Source organism: Chamaea fasciata, unplaced genomic scaffold (genome assembly GCF_029207755.1).
Source record: "Chamaea fasciata isolate MVZ Bird 193981 ecotype frontalis unplaced genomic scaffold, bChaFas1.0.hap1 SCAF_3, whole genome shotgun sequence".
NCBI classification, from domain to species: domain Eukaryota; kingdom Metazoa; phylum Chordata; class Aves; order Passeriformes; family Sylviidae; genus Chamaea; species Chamaea fasciata.
The window spans coordinates 83,709,141-83,735,721 of NW_027094088.1; the positions used below are offsets into that span (position 1 = coordinate 83,709,141).

Consider the following 26,581-nt stretch of genomic DNA (forward strand, 5'->3'; position numbering starts at 1 on the left):
CTCCCCTTTAATTTTTAATTCTTATGGAATTTATGGGTTTTCCCCATTGTTTCTTTCATCTTTCAATATCCAATTTATCAGTAAACCTACAGTTTGTTTGTAAAGGCAAATATCTTCCACGCATTAATCAGTGGAATCCTTCCCATTGTTTATCTCTCAGTGCTAGTTTTATCTACCAGCAGACCCACTGCTTGCTTGTAAAGACAAATCTGTCAATGCTCTCAGCAGGGGAGATTGGGACAAGGTTATCTGTAAAGCCCCTTCCAACTTCGTAACATTCTATAATTTAAAACCCACACTCCAGGAGTTGCACACTGCACGCACGCACAGAGCAAAAACACCATGCGCTGCAAATACTGTTCATTGTTCAATGACATTTCGGAGGTTACAGAGAGACCAAGCGCCTGCACCCTTCTCCACCCGTGGCTGCCGCAGCGGACCCGCAGCGAGAGGCCGCTCGCCTTCACTTACGAGCAGCCGCTTGGGGTGAATCAGCCTGATCAGATTTGTCCTAACGATGAGGAACTTTTCCCTCAGCATTCGGGACACCGCGCACAGCGACACCCACCGCCCACCAGTGCCCGACTTCGTGGCGGCCTCTTCAGCCAGCGGGAGGGAGGGAGGAGGGAGGAGGGAGAGGCGGGGCGGCCGCCCTCACTAAAGATGGCTGCCGAGGCCGGCCCGGCAGCAGCGTGGCGGCGAAGCCGTTTCCGCCCGCCCCTGCCCGTCACGTGATCGCCGGGGGCTGCGGCCGCCGCTGCCTGGCCCCGGCGGGGCAGAGCCGAGCGGGCGCGGAGCTGCGCCGGGGGGAACTGAAGCCCAGCTCAGCCGAGCCGAGCCGGGCAGAGCCGAGCCGAGCCGGGCCACGCTCCCGGCCGCAGCGGTGGCGCCGGGCGGTCTGGCCCTGAGCGCGCTGCACGGTCCGGGTGGCAGCAGCGAGATGGAGCCCGAGGAGGGAGAAGATCGCACCCCACTGCTGAAGGAGCCCCAGCCCGACGCGGGTGAGACGAGCGGCAGCCGCCCCTGTGTGGCGGCGTCGCGTTGCCATGGAGGCGCGGGCCGCGAGCGCCGCTGTGGGGCCCGGGGGTCGGTGCCGCCGTGCCGCTGGTGACGGGAAAAGGGTGACGGGCCCGGGGGCTGCGGTGCCGGAGCCGCCGCGGTGCCCGGGGGTGCTGGATCAGGCACGGCCCCGAGTCCTGACAGCGGTCGCGGCTCTGTCGGTGGCGGGGTCAGGCGTGCCGCCCTCTCAGACACCAGCTCTTGGCGCTGGGTCGTTGCAGTAAAGACATTCCAGCCCAAATACCGGTCCAAATATTAAAAACTACCGGGGTCCACCGAGATTGTGTCAAAAATTCATACGAGGGCAGAATTTTGAGTAAGACTAATTGCTTGTGACTAGTGTGGAGAGGAAGGAAGGTGAAAGGATGCACGAAGGTAGGAGAGGAGGCTCGATATACGGTCAGAGCTTAACAACAGAGCCCGCGTGTTTATTTGTCTGTGCTGTTTTGCTTCCCAGAATGCACAACCTATAAAGAGTAGAGTAAGATTTTTTTGTTTCTTTAGCATGCTATGCAAAAATGCTCTAACCTACTTAGCAAATGTGCAACTGCATCAAGAGGAGCTGCTAACAAAATGACTTTGAAAGCGGCAAGAGGGAAATTTGAGCTCAAGTCTTCCTAAAGCAATATGTTCTTAAGTTTGCACAATGTATCGGGCTCCAGCTGGAGGTGCCTCACCTCACCCACAAGGAAAACTGCTGCAGACGAGCAACTTCCTTTAAACTGCCTTGCAACTTGCAGCACAGACCTCTTTTTTAACTGCAATTTAAGAATCTTGTTAAGTTATAGCTACAGTGCTTTAAAACATGCCCCTAAAATCAGAATTAACTATAGATGTAGGACCGAAGACAGCTAGTCAAGGTAAGACTTTGAACACAATGCTTTAAATTTTGTTAGCTGCGTTGAACTTTAGGGGGGTGAATGTCTATGTCTGTAGTTATAGCACTCTCCTGAAACACACCTGTAATCTTCTTGAGTCTTCCATTCTGTTAACCTGATCTAATATTCTTAGGTATTTTAAGTGCACATGATGGAATGATAGGGAACCAATAATTTAGTAGCTATTTGCTTCAGACTTCAATTCTATATGTTTGTTAGGTTTTTTTTTAGTGAAATGTTTACAGTTGGAAAAAAAAAATCTGACATTAGTGAGCTTAAGTTCTTGCTCATCTGTTTTGTGGAGATTGCAAGTTATATACCAGTAAGAGTCTTATAGAAGAAAAGTAATGGTTGTTCCAGTTAATCTGCATTTCCAAGGAAGGGTTACATCATTAGTGTGTTATTAAGCTTTCTGTTATTATTGTTTAACCCCAGCAACTACAAGAAGTGGAACAAGTAAGTAGCTTTACCTCTAATTTTATTAATTGTTGTAAACTATATGACTTTACATTTTCTACTTTAGGCAAATTGCCTTTTAAACAACAACAAAGAACAACAAAGCTGCTTGAGTAGTTTTTGTGTAGTAGGTACTTCCTGTTCTCGGTGCCTGTTCTTTTTAATAGAAGCAATAAAATCTTGGCTGCTCTCCCTCATGACATTTAAAAATCCAGGATGGCTTTTTTGAATGTTCCTGATGCAAAACTTGCAATTTCCACAGGTCTGGAAGGGGTTTTGCATATTCTCCTTATATTGCATATTAACCTTGTTTATTGTTTACTTTTTAAATGAGCATAGCAAGTACAGCATCTCTGAGTCATTTTATCAACTTGTGCAGCCAAATTGAACTTCACATAAAGTTTGTCAGGATTAGAGACTTAAAAAATGGGAAAGTTCTGTTAATTTCATGAAAATCTTGCAGAAAGTCTCTGTTGGTGTTTCCTCACAAAATATAAAACCACATAGACTCATTCCTTGTTTCAGGGAAGTTACTGGGAAGGGGTCTCATCAGCTTGTCCACAGGGCATGTCCTTTGTTTCTTACTGCAGATCAGAAAATCCAGTCAAGTGACATACTGCAGTAGCAGATGAAGCTCTTGTCAGTCCTGTTCAGAGATGTTGTTGTTCTATTCATCATTTGAACTCTGAGTAGTGAAAGATGAGATCACTGTAGACTGATGTAAACTGATGTAATATCTGCTGGTCTCCAACCTTCCCAGGGTTTCAGACATCCAGGTTATAAAACTTCCCATTAGTAACGTAGCTTCCTTACAGGAGGGGAAAATCTACACTCTATCTGAAAATTCAGGAGATTGTTCAAGTAGTTCCTCAACAATTTGACGTTCCTGCTCAGTAGTTAGTAAAGAGTAGCTGCAGAGATTTAAACTGTTGCAGCTCAGTTCTGATCTGGATCTCCTGGCACTGATGAATGCCCTCTGCCAAGTGCTGCTGTGTACTGCTGTAGGAAATCAATAACTGTGTTAGAGTCCATAGTCTGCTATCTGTGTACAAACGGCTGACAGAGCTGACTTAATGTCACAACACAGATGTAATGGTGAATCTTAGGACTCATTTCCTTTGTTGTCTTGTGACTGCCAAGAGGATGTACTGGGCAGCTGGGGACCTGTTACTGTTTCACAGTGCCACTACGGTGTCTGCCATTCCCCTTTCTGGTAGTTTTGGCAGCTGTCAGCAAATGCATATTCCCTTTTTTATATTTTTATAAGCAAACTTATAGAAGGAAAATTTGCCCTAGAAAACAGTCTGAAGTAGCAATGACTTTTCTTTAGCACTATTTTAGGAGTATTTGTGTTTCTTGAACCATTTTTGTGTATACTACAGGCTTCCCACTAATAGTTTTGGGGGTTTTTTAAGTGTGAAATTCTGTCTTGAGTAAATATTAGAGTATTTTGGAGAGGACTTTTGAAAATATGTTTCTAAATCCATTTCCACAGACCACACTACCCATCCTCTGCAGTCCCCACGCTGATGTGGATAGCTGCCTGTTGTCTAAATGATAATGTTTGCTTTGCACATCAGTGTGAAAAGTGGGGTTTTAAAATTTTTTTTCAACCAGCCTCAGACTCTACCCCTATTGAATAAACCACTTAAAAAGAAAAATTACTTTGTCTTCTTGCTAATTTTTTATCTTACCCAAAGATTTCTGAGAACCTTAGTAAAAGCTGCTTATGAGTTGTTTTTATTCTGTTAGGTCTGTTAAACATTTTTCATTTGCTCTCCTTTCAGTCCCTGCATGCTGCTCAGCTCGCTACAATCTCGCACTCCTGGCCTGTTTCGGGTTCTTCCTGCTGTATGCACTGCGTGTGAACCTCAGCGTGGCTCTGGTGGATATGGTAGAGCCGAACACAAGCTTAGCAAAGAATGTGACTTCCAATGTGTGTCCAGAGCATTCTTCCACCATAAATGCCCCTCGCAACACAACGGTGAGGTCTCGGCAATGTGTCTTCTCTTGTAACGTGGCATGTCAAAGTGGTTTTAGAACTCTGTGATAGATAGAACCATATTTAGGTGGCAAGAGAACAGGCTGTTTTTTTACTGGATGGCCTTTCCAGTGGTTCTTTTAAAGCTATTCTGGGAAATATTAGCCTTAAATGACTAGCTAATTGAGAAGTGCTGTGCTCAGGGTCAGCTTTTTGTCGTACCCCTTTTCTGTGCTATTCCTTAGAAACTGACTAATCTGACTACATAGATCTACCATGACTCACTGTTTTATATGCCACTTACCAATTGTTACTGTTACATCTGCGTCAGAGCTCCCATTACTGTCCAATTTGCCTGTTCTTTGTACAGTCACAATGGCATGAAATTTCATTACAAATTAACATGTAATATTTCTCTCTCCACTTCTTCAATCTCTTTTCCAGATTGTGCATTTTGTCTTAATATCCTTTACCTCTGACTTCCAGTAATTCTTAAAATCACATTTCTTAGCTGAACTGCCAGATATGGAAAAAAAAACAAAAAAAACCCCCCAGATTTGTGAATTTAGACTTGCACAGATCTTGTCTTGAAGTTATTCCTGAGGACTCTTGCCATCTTCCTGCTTTCATTTTGTTTGCTTGCTTAGACGTCATTTATTATTTATTGCAAACAAATTTTAATGGTGAAGTTTATGGGAAGATTCTGTCTCATCATTTCTGTGAAATGTATGCTGTTCATTTAGATGCAGACAAATTGGTCTTTTGGAAGTGATCCCAAATTTCAGAATCACTTTATTGGGCAACAGTTCCTGTCATCTTGCTGACTTCCTTTATAGCTGCAGATTCCTATCTCAATCATCTTCACTTTTATTGCACTGTCCACTAAACTCATCTTTCCTCTGTTGTGCTTCTCCCATTATTCCACCTACCCTTGTGACCCCTGTCCTTGACTGCTCTCTTTCTTTAGATTAAATTTGCAACTCCTTATTTGGTTTTTTTGTCCATAAATTTTCTGCAGATAAAGCCATTTTATAGAGCGTGACAAAATGTCCACTCTGTGATTTGGAAGTGGGATTTGTACTCAGGCTTATGTAGTCAGTACCTGTCACCTAACCCAAGCTACTGAGAATTCAAAAAGGGATAACTGCCAGAACTCTTATATTTGATATAGTGATAATTTTCATACTTGGGTTAGATATGTCCAAACAGATTGTAAACTACCTGAATAAGTTTTAATACAACTTTGATTGCAGTACAGGTGGGTGTAGAGGAAGGAGACCCTAGGGAGTAGGTCACAAAAAATTTGAAATTTATCTATAAAGGACTAAATGGTGGATCAATGTAATAAAAAATATGGTCAGAGAAACTGCTGTCTTTAACTTACTGCATTCTGTTTGGGTTTTTTTCTCTTCTTAGGGAGTAAAGTATTCTTGGGATGCTGATACTCAGGGATGGATCCTTGGTTCCTTTTTCTATGGCTATATCATTACTCAGATTCCAGGGGGATATCTTGCAAGCAAAATTGGAGGCAAACTGTTGCTGGGGTTTGGCATCTTTGGTACCTCTGTATTCACCTTGCTTACTCCCTTAGCTGCAAATCTGGGAGTTGGCTATCTCATAGCTGTCAGAGCCTTGGAAGGACTGGGAGAGGTAATCCTGTTTCCTCTATGTAATTTGAAAATGTATCTGAATAATTTATTTAAAATTGTAGTGATTAGACTCTGTGATGGTTGTTATGCTGGAATAGTTTATGGATTATTTCATTTGAGTGGCTTAGTTTTATGGTTTTTAGAATAATTAAAGCATTTGCGCTATATTTTAGCCTAAGTTTTCAAATAAGAAATGTAACTTGAGACAAAGCTATTCTCACTTTTCAGAAATCAGGGCCTTGAAACAAGTGTTGTTTGTATTGTTCCTGCTTTTCCAGTGTATACAGAGTCAAAAGCAGGAGAAATTAATTCTGCCTCCTTATTCTCATGGCTTGCACAATTTTTATAAGTGGTTTCTTGCTGGACAACAAACTAATAGACAGTACTACTGCTTTTTAATGGAACATGCTTTGAAACATGTAAAGTTGAAGTGAGTTCTAAAATTCTTGCATTTCAATAGAATGAAATGATGTTTTCTAGGGTGTTACCTTCCCGGCTATGCATTCAATGTGGTCTTCTTGGGCTCCTCCACTGGAACGCAGCAAGCTCCTTAGTATTTCATATGCAGGTGAGAAATTCCCACGCTGATAATGGGATTATAAATTTTTACTGCAGTTAACAGGGAGGATTGACTTAAATCAAAGGGATTTATATTATAAATTTTAATCAGTATTTAATCCAGAAAGTGTAACATTAAAGTAAATCGTGCTTTCCATTCATTTTTTTCATTTATTCATGGTTTTTATGACCTGAAAAAAGGTATTGATCTACAAATAAGTGTAAACTTGGGTCTAATTTTGATGTGATGTAGTGCAAATAATTACTGTGAAGCTGATTCATAGAAAATACTGTCAATAAAAAAGATTTAGCATTAGGAACAAAAAAGCTGGGGCAGTCACAGGATAGAGCTGTTTGGTTGGTTTTTGGAGGGGTTTTTTAAGTGTTCTTGGAGGAACTTGGGGAAGAAAACATCCAAGGTCCCATGTATTGCTGCAAGAGCTCCTTGTCAGAGTCGAATACTCTGCCAGATTGTCCTAGATATTCTGTGTCTGGAAGGTGTAATGTTTGATACCAGATTTACTTCTTTCAAGATACACTATGTTGCACAGGATTTTTGATTTAGCAGAGTGATACAGAATGTACTGAAAGCACAGTACAAGTCAGCACATAGCAAATGTAAGTTGACGCTTTGCAAAATATAGCAAGTGCAATACACTTCAGTTTGGGTTGACTGCAAGTCAAGTCTATTGTTCTCTCAGAAATTCTGTTAACTCATATACTTTGTGTTTGACTGACCCAGGTATTCACTCCCCTCATCTTGGTCTGGCTAAGTCAGTGAGATAGTCACACTTTTAATGGACTGAATGAGGAGAAACATTTACACCACCAGATGATCCACTTGGCTGCTTATCTAAATCAAAGCCACCTTCTGGTGCCCTTTGTATTGAGATAAAGTCAGCTTCTTTCCAACAACTGTGGTTGGTCACACCCAGTGTTACTCCCCGAGTTTGATGGACATGTTGGTCTTGCCCACCTCCACTGAGCCGCCTTGCATTTTAGGGGTTTATTGGTCAGTCACATTGCTCAGTGCAGTATTTGAGGGCAGGTGAAAAACACAGGTTTCTAATTTTCCTAGTCAAAATTGGTATTATTTCTTAGAGGATGATAAATTTTGTATTCAGTTACTGAAGTAATGGTTTGCTTTGCTCACTCTTACTAGCAATATTTGTGCTTTTTATTTGACCTGTGGTTTATCAAGAAGACTCACTTTTCCCAGAGGGATGAAGCCTTAATCCTTTTGCCTCATGTTTCCTCACTTTGCTCTGAACCAGTTGTCTCGTCAGTCATTGAAGTGACCCTTCAAAGAGCTACTTCAACTCATCTAATGCATCAAAAAGATTTTTAAAAAAGAGAGGAAAATCTGTTTTCTCCCTTGGTATTTAACTAAATCTACTTTAAAAGAAGTCTTCATGTGAGACCCAGCACACAAGTTAAGCAGAGCATACAGAGTTGGGATTGCCTTCTACTGCATTTAGCAATTGGGAGTTTTTAAACTGTCCTTTTGTATTTTGTGAAAATATATGCTAATGTACTAGTGAGAAGAGTCAGTGGCCTTGAACAGCCCATTGTTAGCAATCAGGGGTGGATAAGACATCTTGTGTTATCTTGGCAGGTTGTTTTCCTTCTTTCCTTTCCTGCCACGCTGGCAGTCATGCGGTCTGTAGTTAGTTTAATCATGATTGTGTTGATTTTCTGAGAGAACATGTGGTTGAGGTTGTAAATCAAAATAACAACTGTATATATTTTGCATGATGTATGTGGTTTTGTTGTTCATTGTTGGAGCTTTCTGCCTCATATAAAAATTACTGTTTCCATTAAGATGGAGTCTAGGTAGCCAGAATATCAACATAGTCTTAATATTTTCTGAGTTGAGATAAAGTTTGGAAAAGTAATCGTACAACTAACATTAAGAGACAAAACCTACTGTTTATGACCAGTGGAGTGTCAAGTATGTAAATAATACAGGTTCCTGGTTTAGATTTCGAAAGGGAAACACCTGCCATCCTTATTCTTTGCAAAATGTATGTTAAATTATAAGCACAGGAATAGTTCTTTCTGGCTTTTGGCTTTATTCTGAACTGGAATCTGCCCATTTTTTCCCTTCTCCCTTGGTCCTAGACACTGTCGCATTCGGAAAAACATGGAATTTGAACCTACTGGTTATATATGCGTGCCTTCTGCTTCATGTTTCTAGAATTCCTGGCTTTGTGGAGCTAGAAGGAGATATGAAAAATGCAAAATGACTATACTGTCACATTATACTCCCAAGGCCTTAATTATACTGTGTTCAGCTCTCTCTTGTTTTGCAGCAGTACCAATTGGCTAATTTACATTGTTTAGGATGTGTTAGAGCCATCACTTTATTGGAGATAAATGTGCCAACAATGCTTATCTTTTATTGCTTGTTGCTTCTAATTTTGGCTTCTGAGGGCTTTGTGGCTCTATTTGCTTGGAGCTGCCAAGGCAGCTCAATGTGCCTGTGTTTCTTTAAAGCAAAGCACAACCCTCTAGTGGCAGTGACAATCTTTATTCATGATGTATTATAGAAAAATAAAATAATTCTGAAATGGCACTTATATTTAAGGGGTGCATAGGAGATCTAATTATTTTTCCACTTTGTTTTGCTTTCTTCTGGTAGGTGCACAGCTGGGAACTGTTGTGTCCCTGCCACTATCTGGTTTAATTTGTTACTATATGAACTGGGTTTATGTGTTCTACATATTTGGTGAGTTTCGGTTGTTTTGATTTTTCTTAATTATTAAAAGTACAATCCATATTCTTTTTGAGAAGCATATCTTATAAAACTTATTTTACGTTTTAAAAGCTTGTTTGACATGTTGGGTTGCTGTTTTATTCCTTCTGGGCAATTAGAGATATTTAAGGCTAAGTAGATTCCAGTGAATGGCTAAATAAGCCTTCTTCCAGTGAGCAAAGCTGTCTCTGAGTTGGACAAAAGCTGGTACAAGTCAAATGCTCTTAACTCTCTCACCACTTGAAAACAACAGACTGAAATTTCTTACCTGAAGTGTGAAATTGAGTTAATAACTTTAATCCCAGGAATAAACCTCAACTTTGAATGAAAGAACGTGTGAAAAGTTACTGCTGCTTAAAATGTAAACTGTGGAAAATCTCTATCAGTCACAGGGACCCTGAAGGAATGCATAGCATGTTTACTGTGACTTATATTCTCGAAGAAGCTGAAACAGAAAATATCTTTTTTAACAGCATGGCTTAGCTAATACTTTTTACAGGTCTGTTTATATGTCTCAGCCATTTCATATTCTGCATGGGAAGGGGGAATCAAAATATAAGACAAGAATTACATTTTCCTCAAAAAAAAATCTCGATTTTTTTACAAATCACAAAGATTCAAACCAAAGAACTGAACAAAAATGAAATAAGTTACAATGTTACAGTTACATAAAAGTGCAGTTAATATGGACTGATTATTAAAAGTTACCTTTTTTCAAATGACTATTCTGGGGTCGGCTTAAGACAGAAAAGGAGGAATTGTACATCAATTAAGCTGCATGTACCTACATATTCTGTATATGTGCACAGAGTATTTTTTGTGATTAAACTTAATGTGAACTTTTTATTTCCTGAGGGTGAGCCATATCCTTCGGGGCTTTTCCATGTGACTAAATAAAAATACAATTATATATGAGCACGCAGCTTTCTTGCTATATGAAGAACTTCATGCAGAGGAAAAGAAAGGAAAAAAATGAAAAAAATCTGTTTAGTCATCTTCATTCTTTATTATATCTAAATGTACATTGTTAAGCCTCTTTGGGGAACTAGCGTTTGTAAGTAGATAGAAAAATAATGTTCATTAAAATTATATTAGCATATTGAGAAAACACTTCTGACTATATCATCTGAGAGTATTACTCGAAAAAATTGCTTTTTTTTTTCTTAATTTCTATCTTTTCACCTATCTTTTCACAACAATAGGTGCACTTGGCATATTGTGGTGGTTCTTCTGGATGTTTTTGGTTAGTGATACACCAGAAACTCACAGGAGCATTTCACATGCTGAAAGAGAATATATACTGTCTTCTCTAAAAGATCAGGTACAGCACTTTGGTAGAGACCAACCTACTTAAGTCTGAACATAAACCACAAACATGGTCATTAATGTCAAGCTTTGTTTATGGATTGTTACATGTTTTTATGCTTTGTTATATGTTTATGTAAACATGTCTATGTTTAGTATAACATTGTTAACCTGAGATGAAGGCAGGATTTTTCAAACAAACAAAAAAAATTAAATAGTGCAATTGTAAACTGAAAACCAATCAATAATCAAGTAAAGCATTTATAATAATGCCTTTTGTTAGAGATGCTTTTGAGGTGTTTTATTTAAAAAGCTTTGTATTTAAAAAAAAGCCCAACTCTGTCATTTTATACTAGACCCAGACCTGTATAATGTCTTTAACATTTGCAGTACAATATTTTACAGCATTTCTCTTTCCCAGTGTGTCATCTGGAGTAAGAAACAGATTACTATTTGCAGAGAAAATGCTAATGAGCCAGTTCTGGAAGACGGCATAAGATTCATTCCTGTGACTGGGGGAGATACGTATTAGAAACAGTGAAGCTGGCTGAGAGACCAAAATTAATATCTAGGATTGAGCAGGAAGAATTCAGCTAAATCAACACCTGAGGGGCGACCAAATACTTAATTATTTATAGTAAAAGCAGAAGGCATCAAATTTCAACAAGGGAAGGCATACTTTTTGAATTACAAAATGTAATAATTGGTTTGCATTGGAATAGTAAGCATCAGAGCAGTAACATACTTTAGTATACCTTCATTGAGAACTGAAGATGGTAATTAATTCATTGCTGATGACTTGCATTTATCAACTGAGACTCATTTTGTGCCTTTCAGAATGGATCATGAGCATAGATTTGGCTAGCATCTAAAACGCTGTATTTAGTAAATGTTCATATCAACATCCTGATTTCCTTCTTTTTCTATTCTCTTTGTCTCCTGCTTGCCAGCTTTCTACACAGAAATCTGTTCCCTGGAGAGCTATGCTGGAGTCCCTTCCACTCTGGGCTATTGTTGTGGCACACTTCTCTTACAACTGGACTTTCTATACACTTCTTACACTCTTGCCCACATACATGAAGGAGATCCTGCGATTTGATGCACAGGAGGTGAGATATACACAAATATAGTAATTTTCTTCTGAATTAAAGAAGCTAAATCACCTGCTGTGTAGAATAGAGGAAACTGTTTAAGAATCTTGGAATGTAAACCTACAGCTGGGAAATGATAACCCTGCACAATTAAGCAGATGCATCAAAAATGTTGCCTGCCTTATAATTTCCACTTTCTAGACTTATTTGACATTTACCTTAGTGCCAGCTTTCAAGTTGAATTTTCTGTTTGAAGATGCATGGTACCCATCTTTAACTGCTCTGCTTTAAAACAGTAACTAGAAAAATATTTTCCTTGTTATATGGCTTCTATGATTATTTGAGCTTTTACACCAAGTTTTGTGGCTTCTGAAATAGTGTCTACTTTTTTGCTACCTCATAAAGGAGAACATTTCCAGTTAAAAATAAAATTAAGAAAATCATTGGACAAGTGGCATTTTTGAAAGTATTTTAAGGAGGGGGTTTGGGGCAGAAAGGGACCAGAGGGAAGCTTCATTCTGACTGGCTCACTTTCTAAATTGTCAATTTCTTTCCTCATGAGCAGCAGAGGTAAAATACTTTTTCTTACTAAGGTAATGGGATGAAACAAAACCATAGTCTTAAGGTCCAGATACAGTGCTTTTCAAGAAAATTTTATAAAACTAAATTATTTATCAGGGAAAAAATAGGGTGTGGGGAAGGTGGAATGTTCTTATTTATAGCAATTACTTGACTGTACTGGTCTGTCTTTATTGAAACGGTTTTGGTGATGGCATAGCTTCCCTGGAGAAACTGGTATAGCTAAGATGAAAAGATGCTCAGAAATTGCAAGAAATTTAACATAGTGTTTTCTTGGTTTAGCAAACAAAAATAATGTAGATCAATCTGAAGATGAATGCCATGCAAGAAAGAGGTGATGCCAGCAATCTTGGGAGGCGAAGATGGGGAACCTTAGCATTAGAACAGAAGGTTGCATTAGGGCAAGCTGCAAAATGGCTGGAAAAAACTAACTGAAGTTGCTGGTTGGGCTCCTTATTATGCCTCTTCAGGTATTCCCAGAATCAACATCCATGAAAGTCATTTGCTACCACAGTTCTCAGTTGCATGTGTTTTGTAAAACACCGCTGGGTAACAGGTTCTACTGTGGTTTCCTTTGTCTCTGGGTTATGTTTTTTCTTTTTGGAGTAGCTTAGAGTACTGACTGTTGTGAACATTAAAAAAAAAAAACAACAAAAAAAAAAAAAGCTTGTGTAATAGTGTTGGACTAATTTTGTTGCCACACATTTAGATGGAAATTGCATTACCGTTTAAAATGTTGTACAATTGTTGCTGATCAGTTTCCTTTCTAAAATACAGAAACTAGTTAAAAATAATGCTGTTTCTTTGAATCGGGCTTCAAAAATGTTTTTAAATTACTGTCTATATTTCAAAATTTTACTTACTGTTTTTGAAAACTGACTGATATCCAACAGGCAGCATGCTTAAGTACTCATAGAATGGACTCCAGGTGGGGATGTGTTTCTTGTTTAATTTCAAATTCAAATTCCTAGGGAATCTTTCACTTCTTGATAAATATACATTTCATACTAGTGTATAAAGGTCATACTATTTCTATTCAAATACCCCTTTTTAAAAACAGATAAAGTCAAATTATAGCACTGTTATCAGTAACTATCCATAATTTTTTGGAAAGCCTGTAAATGTAGGCAGTTTAGTAGTACCTTTTGTTTCCCTTCATCAGAAAATCATCTAGAATCAGGCAGAAGTCTCTAAGCAGCAGTTTAAAGTAATGGGAATTAACTGGTGACTTCAGTGTAAGTAATGTCAGATCCTGGATAACTCTGCTTTGGGATTGTGGGATGTCCAGCGTAGATATTATGAAAAGTCCTAGTTCTAGATTTTGTCTCTGTTTATAGCCAGCACCAGATGTTTCAGCAGATGGATAAGGAATAATGTAATGTAACAGTAGTACAAAACCCAGAGATTCTGTATAGTTTTCAAAATTCTGAATAATATTTACAGCTTCTACTTGCTTTAGTAACTTGCTTGATATTGGTATTCTGGAAACTTCCACAATCAGGTTAATGTCCACAGGATACCTTCAGTTGTAGTTTTCTTTTTCCTGAATAACAGGAAATAATAACAGTTGCTGATCTAAACCTTTGAGATTTTGGTCTGACTGCATTGGTAGTAATAGATTAAGTCATGATTGATTTGTCATTTAAGTGTTTTCACTGTCTTCTCTTAACCTCCTTAACAGAATGGATTTTTGTCTGCCCTGCCTTATTTTGGCTGCTGGTTATGTATAATTCTCTCTGGCCAAATTGCTGATTATTTACGGGAAAAACAGAACTTCTCCACTGTTTGTGTTCGCAAATGTTTTACCCTAATAGGTAGGTACAAGTATCATCTCTTGGAACATATAATCTTAGAACATACAATAATATCAATTTAGGAAAATTTAAGGGCTTGGGGGAGTAGTCTGACATCCTGCTGTGAGTTTAGGCAGCATTGTGCATGGCTAGAGAGGAGCAACTTTATTTGTACATTAATGTGTCAAGAATAATCCTATCTTCTTCCATGAGAAGTAGGCCTACTGGATAAGAGAACAATAAGAGATTGTCAAAAGCTTTTTTTAGGACAAGGTAATTGGACTACAAGCAAACCAATCAAATAAATGGTCATGTAAAGTTACCATAAAAGGGTGAATGAAACATTGTTATCAAAAAAGGTTTATCAAACTGACAGGATTATTGTTCTGCATGAGCCTATTCTGTTGTTCAGTGTTTTGTTTATCTAAGACTGAAGTAACTGAACAGGAATAAACTTGCAAAATTTACAGTTACTACCACAGTAAAAAGACCAAACAGAATCCAAAATGGTCTTAACTAACTGGGAGGAGTGATGATCTGAAATCACTAACAGATCAGCCAGATGAGGTTTTTAATGAACATGAATAAAAGACTGCATTTAAGAAAGAGAAGTTGATTGCTGAAGAGGGAACAGGAGAAAGGAAAAAAAAAAAAGATTAGGCACACGATCCACAAAAGTTGCAGCTCAGTTATTGTATGGTGATCCTTGCTGTCTTCTAAATTCAGTTGATTCAATTTTTTTCTTTAAAGCAGCTCTTGTAATAAATTCTCAGGCATTTGGTTTGTTTGTCTTAAGCCTATGCTATTTTGGTGATTTGAGTTGACTGCAGGGCTGCACCTCACACCCATGTATGTATAACTCAGGAGAAAAAATGTTGTCTTAGGAAAAGCAGGACTTAGGTTGGTTTCATCAACAAAAGCATGTACTTGGAGCTGTTTGCAGAGGTCATGAGTGGGTCATGTAAATGGGCTCTGGGAAATGGCTGTCAAAGTTAACTGCAGATAGGAAGCAGTGTGCATGAGCTCATGATGGCTGATAAGCTGTTTGCAGTGCCTGATGCAGCATCTCTACAGCTGTCTTGGATTAATCCAGGGTTCACAGTGTCAGTGTAGCTTCAATTTATTTATAGCAATAAATAAAATTAATTTGTGAGGTAATTTTCAGAACCTGTTGATTTTTGTTAATTTTTTAATCTAGTTTGTTCTTTGTTGCTAGAATGGGATATTTCTGATCTAGTTGTTGTTTCCTGAGACAAGAACAGTTTTGCAGCCCGTCTACTCTTCCTTTTTACAAGGACATGTAGTGATAGGACAAGGGGGAGTGGCTTCAAACTGAAAGAGAGTAGATTTGAATTAGATGATAGGAAGAAATTCCTTACTGAAAGGATGGTGAGACACTGGAACAGGCTGCCTAGAGAAATTGTGGCTGCCCCATCCCCTGGAAGTGCTTAAGGCCAGGTTGTACGGGGCTTTGACCAACCTGATCTAGTGTAAGGTGTCCAGACCAGTGGCAGGGTGGTTGGAATGAGATGGTCTTTTGGTCCCTTCCACTCCAAAGCATTTCTGATCCCGCACGGTCCCACTGTAACGCGCGCGGTGCAGTGCTGATTCTGTACGCCAGGGGGCGATGGAAGTAGTATGGAAAAGACTTGGAGCCCCCAAGTGTGTCTGGGGTTAAACGTGCATTGATTCTGAGGGTTCTGTCTTAAAGGAATGATTGGACCTGCCGTGTTCTTAGTAGCAGCCGGGTTCATAGGCTGCAACTACGCACTGGCTGTTGCATTCGTGACCATATCAACAACACTAGGAGGATTTTGTACATCAGGCTACAGCATCAACCATCTGGACATAGCACCTTCGTAAGTATTGCAGGAACTGCTGTTAGTGCATATGAAATGTTTATGACCCCTTTTTTTTCTTTTTGTGTTGCTGGGGTGCCTTGGAAATGTAGCTATGGAGCATATACTCTACAGACCTGGAATGTAAACACTGACAATTGCTTGGGGTTAAGCACTGTTTTTCCAAAAAGTGCAAGTTTGGCAGACGATATGACATCAACAATAGTTTAGAATCATTCCGGTTTTAATCCTGCAGTAATAAATTATATAATTTCTGTAGTTACAGATTGTAATTATAGAGTTGATAGACTTTTCTCACATTTGATTAATGTTCTTGATAGGACTGTTTTTTGAACTGTACAATACAGTTAAGTGTTTCACTGTTTTCAACTTTTCCATTGGAGCTATCAACCCCTAGTATGAACATTACCATATTTAAACACTGTGATACAGGAAAATTATTTGCATTTGAAAAACATTCTGTACACTGAAATCTAAATTTTGTTACAAGTAGTTGACCTGATTTTTCAGTAGGTCAGTAGGTGTCAGCAATTGTACAATTGCTCTTAAATGAATAATTTTCAAGAGTGGAAAGTTGAGACTTCAGGCTGTAATTTCTCCAGTGTGTTACAAATTCATAATTGGGCAGATCTGTCAGTTTCCCAAAGAGTGTGGATATATGTATATTCTCCTAAAAGTGCACTGGTAGAAGTCAAGTACTTTGCTTTGTCATTCATTTACCTATTTGTGGTAGCACTTAGATGTGAACAGGGCCAAATGACTTTATGTCCAAAGAAAAGTATGTTTCTGTATTAATGTGTAAAATGCAAAGACTTTAAGGGTAAGTGTAGAAGAAAAAATATTTTGTAGAAATAGTATCTATTAAAAAATTCTGATCATCTAGATAACCTATAGAAGACTTTGGTTCCCAGTTGAAGGTGGTATTCAGGCTTTGGCAATTGAAACTATGGTGGTCACATCCACAATCAGGGACAATTTTTGACTTAAAAGATGGATATGAAATACTGGGAATCCAGTTAATCTTGGCATGTGAGGTTAGGTAGTAAGCAAGAGTATAGATATCACTGGCCAGCTATAAACAGCTTGTAATGCTGAATTGAATATGAAAGTAAGAAAAATAGCTTCTGTGGTACACTTCGTTTAAAATCATGTATAACTACAAATTTAGAAAATGCAGTTAAAGCAGTTCTTCTGGGGTGTTATGGGACCATTATACAACTTCTGTTCAAGCTTAGTTTTGCAGAGCTACAACAGTTAGTTTCCAAAATATGTATTAAATTGTGCTTGTTATGTGAGTACAATTTAACCTGTCCATGGAATGCAACAGAACTGTGACAGGAAAAAGGAAATCATGCAACTGCGATGTGACTTACACACACAAGGAACTTCTGTATGTAGGCAATGGCTAAGGTTTCCCAAACTAGGATGTTGTATGTGTCTTCTAATTTTAGATAGTTCATTTTGCATTTCAAATATGTTTATTTCAAGAGTCAATTTGTTTAGAACAGTATTCAGTGTATTTTAGGTGTTGAAAAAAGGCACAGAAAGAAAATGATGTTATACAGTGCCGATGCCTGTCAGCAGGCATAGTTAGTTATCTCACATGAACTGCTGCTGATCCCTTTGACCAAATCCCACTCTGTTCTTCCTGCCCTCAATAAAGTCCTGCTTTTTCCCTTCGCATTCACACTAGACAAGTTCCTCTAGCTCTTCTTCGCTCTCAGACAGGGGGAAGGGAGCACACTGAGTGCAAGAGGGGTAAGTGTCTTGCTGATAGTTCAGGGACTTTGGCCCAGCATTGCCTCTAGAGGCGAGTGACTGCATATGTGGGAAGACTTTCCTTGGTGGTCAGGGTGAGTGCTGTTTTATTGAAATGAGTGGTTTTCTATTCAGCACATGCATGCTTTACTTCAGGGTAATTCTGTTTAAATGGGGACAGAGAAGGAAAAAAGCACATCCTTGTAACAAAGGTCACATTGAAAATTTTCTTCAAATACAGAAGTGCAAAAAACATCTGAGATGAGAAGAAAAAGAAGACTGTCTTTCCTCCTTCCCCCACACCTAATTTTTTGCAACTTGTCTGAACTTTGTTGGCTAAAATGATCAAGGGAGATATGCACAATTTCAAGAAAATCCTTGACATAATTGTAGAAATCTAAAAACAGGGTCTGCATAAAATTGTGAAGGAAACCTCAGTAAAGAGTTTACTCAGAGCTCAATATTTATTTTTCATAATTTACTGAAAGACATTAGAAAAACCGGAAGTGATTCAAAGTAGTTTCAAAATATACAAATGCCCCTATAGAGTGGTTAAAAGTATGCTGCCAAGAATAGCAAATGGTCCCTTTTTGCTATGAAAATTTGCATCATATCAAAGAAATAATTATTATATTCACAGAAAAAAAGTGAATGAAAATAGTGATGCTTAATTAACAACAATATTTGCTTTGTGGTTTTTGGCTGCTAACATGTATTTATTATGCCATTGGTGAATTGGATTGGAGAAGGGTTGGGGACAGGAGGGACACAAGATTGTTCTTTTGGGAAATACACATTTTGTTTTAGCTCTTTAAATCTACATTAGTACCTTTCTATTATTACAGATTTTAATATTGGTGTCACCATTATCCCTTGTAACATTCATGTGGCTCTGTTGTACACTAAATACTTCACATAGCTGTTTTTTTTTTTTTACTCTTGACATTACTACCTGACTGCTCTGCAAGTTAATTTGTATTTGGTTATCCCCTCTATGCCATAAGAACCTGGCCAACAGGCTACTATTGGTTTTGCTGTACAGACATGTCACTTTTTGCTTTCCCTTTTCATATGGGAGTTTCCACTGTGCTAAGGGAGTGTCATCACAGTTATCTGCATCAAACAGCAAGCACTATCAAGAATGCAACCTCTGTCAGAAACACTGGGCATAAACAGAGGCATTTAGCCAGCAATTGGTTGCCAAAGATCTTTGTCAACTGGAGGAACTATTAAACTATGTTTAGTTTTAGAAGTGTCTGTTAGCAGTATTGTAGTGCTTAAACATGTTGAAGACAAAGTGTGTTTGGTTCTACATAAAGACTTTAAACAGGGTTTTGCTTTATTTTTATTTTTTATTTTGCTGTATTTGCTTATTTTGCTAAGGGAAACTTTCACACTTTGACATTCAGCTTCATAAAGGCCTGTTAATTCTAAACCACTCTCTAAGATAGGAAGACTGCATGCCAGATTTAAAGGAAATAAAGAGGTTTTTAACTAAAGTGTTGGCATGCTTTAAACTGATAGGTAGTTTACAGTTTCAGGAAAAAAATCAATTAGTAGGCTAGATGATTGTTTCCCTTTCTCAGGAAAAAAACCACGTTTTTCTCGTTTTTCTAATATCACTGGAATGAACATGGCAATCTTTTCTAACAGTGCTGGATGGTGAATTCTCCTGTTTTGGTAAATAAAATTTCAAATCTGTGCATTTCTTTTTGGAGATGAAATATGTTTCTATTATGTTAATATTGGTGAGGACACAATTTTACTCTAAACACCTAAAATTATCACTGGGATATGATTCCTTTCTCCTATGGTAAACTGCAACTATTAGTATTTTGCATGATTCTTCAGCCAACAAATCCACCTTGAAAATCTAAAACACAGGGATCTGTGCCCTGGTGGTTAGAAGGTCAAACTTCTGTTGCACATCTGGCTCTTATTTCTCTTCAGTCTCTCTCACAAGTCTGCACTTGTGGTACAGTTTCAAACTTTCATTATTGCAACATGCCTGTGACAGAGATCTTGAATTGCTTAGAGATGAGGTGCTGAGATTCAGATATTAAGCAAGTTACCAGCTTTTCCCAGCGAGTTTTTATGGCCGCTGGTGCATACACATACATTTGTGTGTGAGAGAGCAGCACGTTCATGGAACAGGAGGCCTCAGAACGGAGCTGCAGGAACGGCAACCAGCAGAACTGGTTTAGTCAGGCCTATTTCCCATTGGTCTTGACTCACAGAAAGCCATAGGGAAGGACTGCCACCAGAGCAGTATCTTTGGAATATACACTTTGTAATGTAAGTGGGGATGTCCAGGCACACTGCTGATATTGCCTTCTTGGCAGACAAATTTTTAGCCATGAAACCTGAACCAACTCTTACTGTTGGCAAAGCACTTTGTCATGCTCCTTGTTGTCTTTTTGCTTCAAGACATGCCATGTGCCTTTAACTGCTCCAGTGGATCCATTCCAGACAGTTTGGTTGTGACTTAGCAAAAGGGATGTGGGTTTGGATCATGGGTCTTGAGCAAAGCCATAGGCAATTTAAGTTAAATTCCATAACTAGCCTCTGAAAAATAGAGACATACAGAACCATTTAAGGAGAAAAGGATCTTTGAGATCATCACACCCAACCATTAACCTAGCACTGCCAAGTCCAACACCAAACTGTGTCCCTTAAACTGTATGTGCCAAACTGTCAGTGAGTTGTTATTAGAATAAAAGCAAGTCATTCACACTGGAATATTTGTGTTTTAATTTCTTTTGTGTGATCAAGATGAGGCTCACATGATCAGGTTAGACAAAATTGTTTCCATGATTGATAAGCCTTACAAGTTAATAACCAGTGTTAACAACTTCTCTTGCAGGTATGCTGGAATTCTCCTTGGGATCACAAATTCTTTTGCTACTATCCCAGGAATGGTGGGGCCAGTTATTGCCAAAAACCTCACTCATAATGTGAGTCTGTTTATTATCTTTTTCAGTTGTTTTATTTTTATCTCAGTTGAAGAATTTTTTTCTTCTCAAATCTGCAGTCTTTAAATGAAACATGGGTTACACCTGTAAGTCATATTGTTCCATTGTTGTGAATTACTTAATTCCTGGCTTTTATTGTCCTGACTATGACCAGGAAAATAAGGGTAAAATCAAAGACCTTTGTAAGACTTGAAAATTTTACTGACTCACCCCTTATAATCTCTAGGAATAAAATTAATATATTTTTATCACAGTAGAACTCTGATAAAATGCCAACTAGATGAGACAATTGTGGTATTGTTTTATTAAATTAGAACAAGTTCTTGCTTGTTTTTTGTTTCTTTTTAATTAGGTTCTCACATGAGGTGTTGAGTTCTAATGTCAGCATTTGTCAGATAAGTGAGAAACTAGATTTTAGTGTTAGATTTGACTAACAAGGTGGTGTAGCGATTTGGATCGAAAAAGGGAAGCATTTTGAGGAGTTGATTAGTATTTTTTCAATGAACATATGAATCTTTTAAGAAAGGGAGTTGGGACGAGTAAGCTTAGTGATGAACTTGAGTTTTTTTGAGTTGGAGGTCATTCTAAGGAATTTCTTAAAAATCACAGAATATTCTGAATTGGAAGGGACCCACAAGGATCTTCAAGTCCAGATCTTAAGTGAATGGCCCATATGAGGATCAAACTCACGACCTTGGTTTTATTATCACCATGCTGTAACCAAAAACAATCAGAAGATAGTCATTAATACATTATTCCAATAAAATTAATTCTTCCAGATACCTTAACAAGTGGGTTGTTTTAGGGTACTTTTGTTCAGTTTAGTTTTTCCCCCCTCCACACTAATGCACTCTTCAGGTATTCTGTTTTTGTAGTAAGATCATTTATAAGTTTGTTACCACATCATCTGGAACTTAAAAAAACCTCAAACCTTTAAGACATCTATAAATATTATTTCTTTACTTGAAAAGAAAAAAAAAAAGCAAATGCACCTCAGTTACAGTTTTTTACTACACATTTATTAAGGCCTTTTTAAAATAGAGTTTAGAGAGATTACTCTTGAAATGTGAGTTAAGGTAGCTACCTTGTTTGGACCAAAAGGCTTATGACTCTAGAATGTTCACACAGTCATTAGGAATAGCTTACTGCACATGCAGGGCACTTCAGCTCTTGGATCACCTGATCTGAAAGCCAAGGTAGTGTTTTCCATACAGTAACATTCTCTGCATTTGTGTCAATGGTTCTGTATCTTGAGTGATAAACTGATCCAGATAGGGCAATGCAGTTCTGATAAGACTTCCTGTGTAAGCTGTATTATAAAACTGAAGTTGAATGTACTAATGATTTCATCCTTTATGTTTGTAAGGCTTTTATGGTGCTGTGAAATCATGCTGAATGGCATTTACATTTAAATAGGCAAGGCATGTAGCATTGATTTTAAAATTGCTTTTTCTTGAGTGTGAAGCTGCGCATTGACTGCTTTTTTTTTTTTCTTTCCCCCATTTGACAGAATACTGTGGGAGAATGGCAGATGGTTTTCTATATTGCTGCCTCTATTAATCTATTTGGAGCAATTTTCTTTGCATTATTTGCAAGTGGAGAAGTTCAGGACTGGGCAGTCAGTGGATATCACTTGCATAGAAACTGAAGGAGATGTTGAAATACCAAAGCTTTGCTGAGTCCCGTTGTGCTTGGAACTATGTGACCAGAAAAGTGCCTTCCCTGCTGATGCCTAGGAGTCTTCGGAGCTGTTCAGTTAAACTATTTATCTCTGTATCTTTTGTACTGAAAATAATCTTACAGACTATGCTATTTCCTAATGAGAAACTACTTGGATTAACTACAGAAATTTCATGCTAGGACTTGATATGAAATATGTGATCAGAGACTTTTTAAATCAGTGTGCTAGGCTCTAATACCTTCCAGTTTTTTAATTAGTATTTTCTGAATTAGTGTCTAGGCAGATGTTTGCTGATACTAAAATGAGAGGAAAAAGTAAAGTGGTTATGTAGCACTGTAAGGAGGAATGACGTGCAAAGAATTGTACCCAAAAATGTGGTTTGATTTCCATTATGAAACTGAGAGGTTTTTGCTGTTCAAAAAATTGTAGAAGAGCTCCAGTTTCATACAGTCTTTTATAGTGCTTTTATTTTGTCATTGTTTTTATGATGGCTAAAAAACGCACGTGATTTACTTCTATTTTATGCACAAATTTTGAATACATAAACACTCCCTGTTTCATGAATACAGCTTCACAACTAATACACAGCAACAAAGAAGTAAATGTCCCATTGGAGCTGAGAGAATAAACCACGTGTCCTCTGTGGTGCAGATTTTTCAAATAGGCCACATTCTTATTTCTCTCTGCAAAGAAGAAGCAGTGCAGCTCAGTGGTATAAATCTAGGGAGTGTACAAGAGTGAACTAGAAATAGAATATCTGCATGATTACCTTAAAATAACTTTCGGTTTGTCAAATTTTTTTGTCCCTTTAAATCAATGCAATGGAATTCTTTCCTCTTGCATGTAGATATGTTTGCCAGCTTGTCAGTGTAAATGAAATAAAATAAGGCCAGTGTAGCAAATAATGAGGAAAATCAGTTATCTAACAGCCTTGTTTGTTACTCAGATAAAACTGGAGTATAAAAGAAGTAGTGCAATAACCTGGTGCTGTTACTCTCCTATCAAGATAGAATTTGACACTCAAGAGCATTTTTTTGCACAACACATACTTGAATGCCACAGAGTAGGATTAAAAGTTAGAAAAACAGTGGCCTTGTTTAAGAACAAATGGCTGAATAATGTTAGAGCCACAAAGCAAAGGAAAATTCCTGTGCCAAAGATTCCTGGATTGGAGCAATTAGGTAAAAAGGAAAAGTCACTGAGCTCTGGGTTTTTCGTTTACCACCAATCCAAAAGAAAAGCCCAGTACTAAAGCTGCTCCAGTGGAGCCTACCTTCCTTCATTTCTAGGAAATGGCATCTGCCTCTCCTTTTTAGCTTTAAGAGCCATTTTGTTTTGGCCTTCCTTGAAGTGTCATGTTCTCTGATAGTGGATTTAAACTGTGTTTAAATCTCTGTTTGCGTCTGCAGCATTTCCACAATAAACAATGTGTTGTTCAGATTAAATTAGTACTGATTAGTGAGAGTATGTTAAAACTATATTATGTCTTCAGTGTTTCTACAATAAATGGATTGAATATTTACATGTGCATCTGTTGCTGAAAGTTACTATCTCCCTGAAGTTAGAACACCATTTTGAAAGTATGCTGAACAACAAGGTTGGTGACTGGATTAAGGAATGGTTGATGTTTTCTTGGAAAATTACTTTCCTCAGAAGTTTTTTGTCTGGCTTTACAGGTAAGTATTGTCTTCCACCTGACACTGTATTAAAAGTAATAATTTCACTTTATGTAAAAAGAAATTTGTATTATTTCAGTATCTTTGGTTAAAAAGGACGGGGGGGGAGTTAAAAAAAAGTAGCGTATAGTTTAAATTAATTTATGCCTTTGCTTTTCTAGAGATTGTCATCAGGGCAACAAATGGACAGGGTTGCAATTCCACCTGTTCTGAAGTTGGAAACTTCGGCTTCCTGTGCTTTTAGTCTTTTTCTTCCTGTGCTTTTAGTCTTTTTTCTTTGAAAAGAGTTCAGCTGAATATCAAAATTTTAAAAATTATACGTAATGGAGTAGATGCAGTAGAAGTGTATATAGACATTCTTTGTATCAGTTAAATGAGTCTGAAATGGATTTAGTTAAAACAGAATTTTAGGCATATCAGCAGTTGAGCAGTCCAGAAATTTTTGAACCAGCACACTAGATTTTCTTTTCCCTTCATCTAAGGCACCATTATTATTCATTTGGCATACTCTGTAACTTCTAAGTCAGCTTGGAAAGTAGGACTGAAAAAATGCTGTAAGTCTTAATATTATTTGTGGACAACAGACTACACTGAAGTTAATAGACAGCTATTTCGGATTTCATTTTTGAAAGTTTCAAAATATAGAGTGGGATTCTTGATTCAGTGAGGCTTTTAACATATAACAAACAAGAATATCCTCAAAAAACCCTTAAGTGTTATTTTTCTGTATCATACTTGCAAAAAGGAAAATCTATTAGAAAAAGCTGTCAAAATATTTTCTGCTAATCACAATATTATGTTTATTGCATTGCCACGCTACTGTTTCCAGGGTTCTCTCAGCCAGTTTCATCTGTTCAAAGACATTTCTCATATTCTGTTTTTTTCAGGGGTAGCAAGGGGTTTGAGTACCTCTTGTCTCAGTTCACCTGTGTGACACAGGATCTTGTTAGAAATCGGCCAGTTTTTTTGTGGTGACTCTTTTCCTGAAACAATCTCATAACTGTTATTTCTTCCTGCATTTCCTTAACAGGGAGGAAGTACCAGAGTAAGAAGTTGTGCTCTCTGTTCCATGAAGAACCCTGTAATTAGGATGTCCACCTGGAATTGAGGGAAGTCAGTTCAAAAACAGATTTCACCTATTTCAGAGCAGGAGTTGAACCACTGCTTTGGGAACATGTCTTAGTGTTGTCAGGTATTTTTAAGTGCTTTCTCTTCAATGTCTGCTTCTGACACAGTTCCACTTATTTTATTTTTTTTTTTTTAACATTTAGAGCAAATTTCTACCAACATTAGAAACAAAAATGAAATAACTTCTCAGAATATCCTACAGCATGTGACATGGGTATTGCCTGAGATCTGCATCATGGTCTCTTACAGCCTGAAAGTGCCTTCCTCATGCTTTGCAAAAGATGAAATGCCACAAAGTAATGGGTGTGGGTTTAGAAACTATTTTCTAAATAGTTTTTAGAACTATTTCTTTGTTCTAAGGGTACAAAGCATCAGTCAAGTACCTTGCAGAAGTATTTGACGTCCAAAAATATGAGTTAACTTACATAGGTCTTTTGAATGCTAACCTAGTGAGGGTTTATATACCTCACCATAATACATAGGTACCTGTGCATGGTGCTTCCGCATCTACGTGTTCCTCTGTAAGCGGTAACAGCTGCATTTGCTGTGTGAAAGGGTCGTCTTAGTTGATTTCCCAGAAGTTGAATAGTTCCTGTGATGTATCTTTTGTCTGCCTTCTCCTCTCAATCATTTATTTACTTATTTGCCAATTTCTCCTGCGGCGTGGGAATGTTTGGTTCCATGACAAATTAATTACGCTTTGAGTTTAATGAGATTTCCAATATTTTTAGTGTTTGTCAGAAAGGAAAACCATGGGTGAGAAAGCCTATACATTCCACAGATAACTGAGACACAATTTGTATGGAAAGGTGGTATCTTCTGTTAGATCGCCTAGAGCTTCAGAGAAAAAAAGAGATGTTCTTAAACTTCCTCCTTCACATTTTGAGCTCAACTATCACAACTAAAACACTGCTACAGTGTTTTGTAAACTGTTGCAGTGAGTAGCATTTTAAGAGGGTTTCCCATTTCTCCTGTGCACCGGTATCTCAAAAAGCTGAATGTCTACTCTTAATTTCCATGATTTCAGATCAATTAAATCACATCAAGTTGACCAAACCAATTATCAGTCAAACAGTTGTAGGCTGCCCAAATCCTTTTCTGAGACCTGTCATTAAAAATGCTGTCTCCGTTAATACAAGGACACTGGCTTTAACTGTTACCCTGAGGAAGATAATGTCTGCCTTGAAGCTAAGAAAAGGATATAATGTGACATGAATGATTTGGTATCAACACATTTTGCTGTTTCTGTGCCCATGGGGGAGGAAATCATCACACTAGCACTAGCAAATTCACCAACAGCATAGTAGGTAATCCTGAAGGTATGAAGAGGACTTCATGTGGCCTCCTATTTGGTCTCTTCTATATGAAGAAATATAATAAGCCTTTTTTTTTAATGCATTTGT

General features: G+C 38.0%; 1 protein-coding gene across 1 annotated transcript; it reads left to right on the top strand.

The window, feature by feature from the left end:
- Positions 1 to 716: 716 nt before the first annotated feature.
- Positions 717 to 23,896, top strand: SLC17A5 (solute carrier family 17 member 5). The gene is made up of 11 exons (XM_066179677.1): positions 717 to 1,001; positions 4,181 to 4,377; positions 5,791 to 6,024; positions 6,504 to 6,591; positions 9,223 to 9,309; positions 10,539 to 10,657; positions 11,592 to 11,750; positions 13,993 to 14,125; positions 15,816 to 15,963; positions 20,585 to 20,675; positions 22,204 to 23,896. The coding sequence occupies exons 1-11, from the start codon at positions 941 to 943 to the stop codon at positions 22,339 to 22,341; spliced, it is 1,455 nt and encodes a 484-aa protein (XP_066035774.1). The 5' UTR covers positions 717 to 940; the 3' UTR covers positions 22,342 to 23,896.
- The last annotated feature ends 2,685 nt before the right edge of the window (positions 23,897 to 26,581 follow it).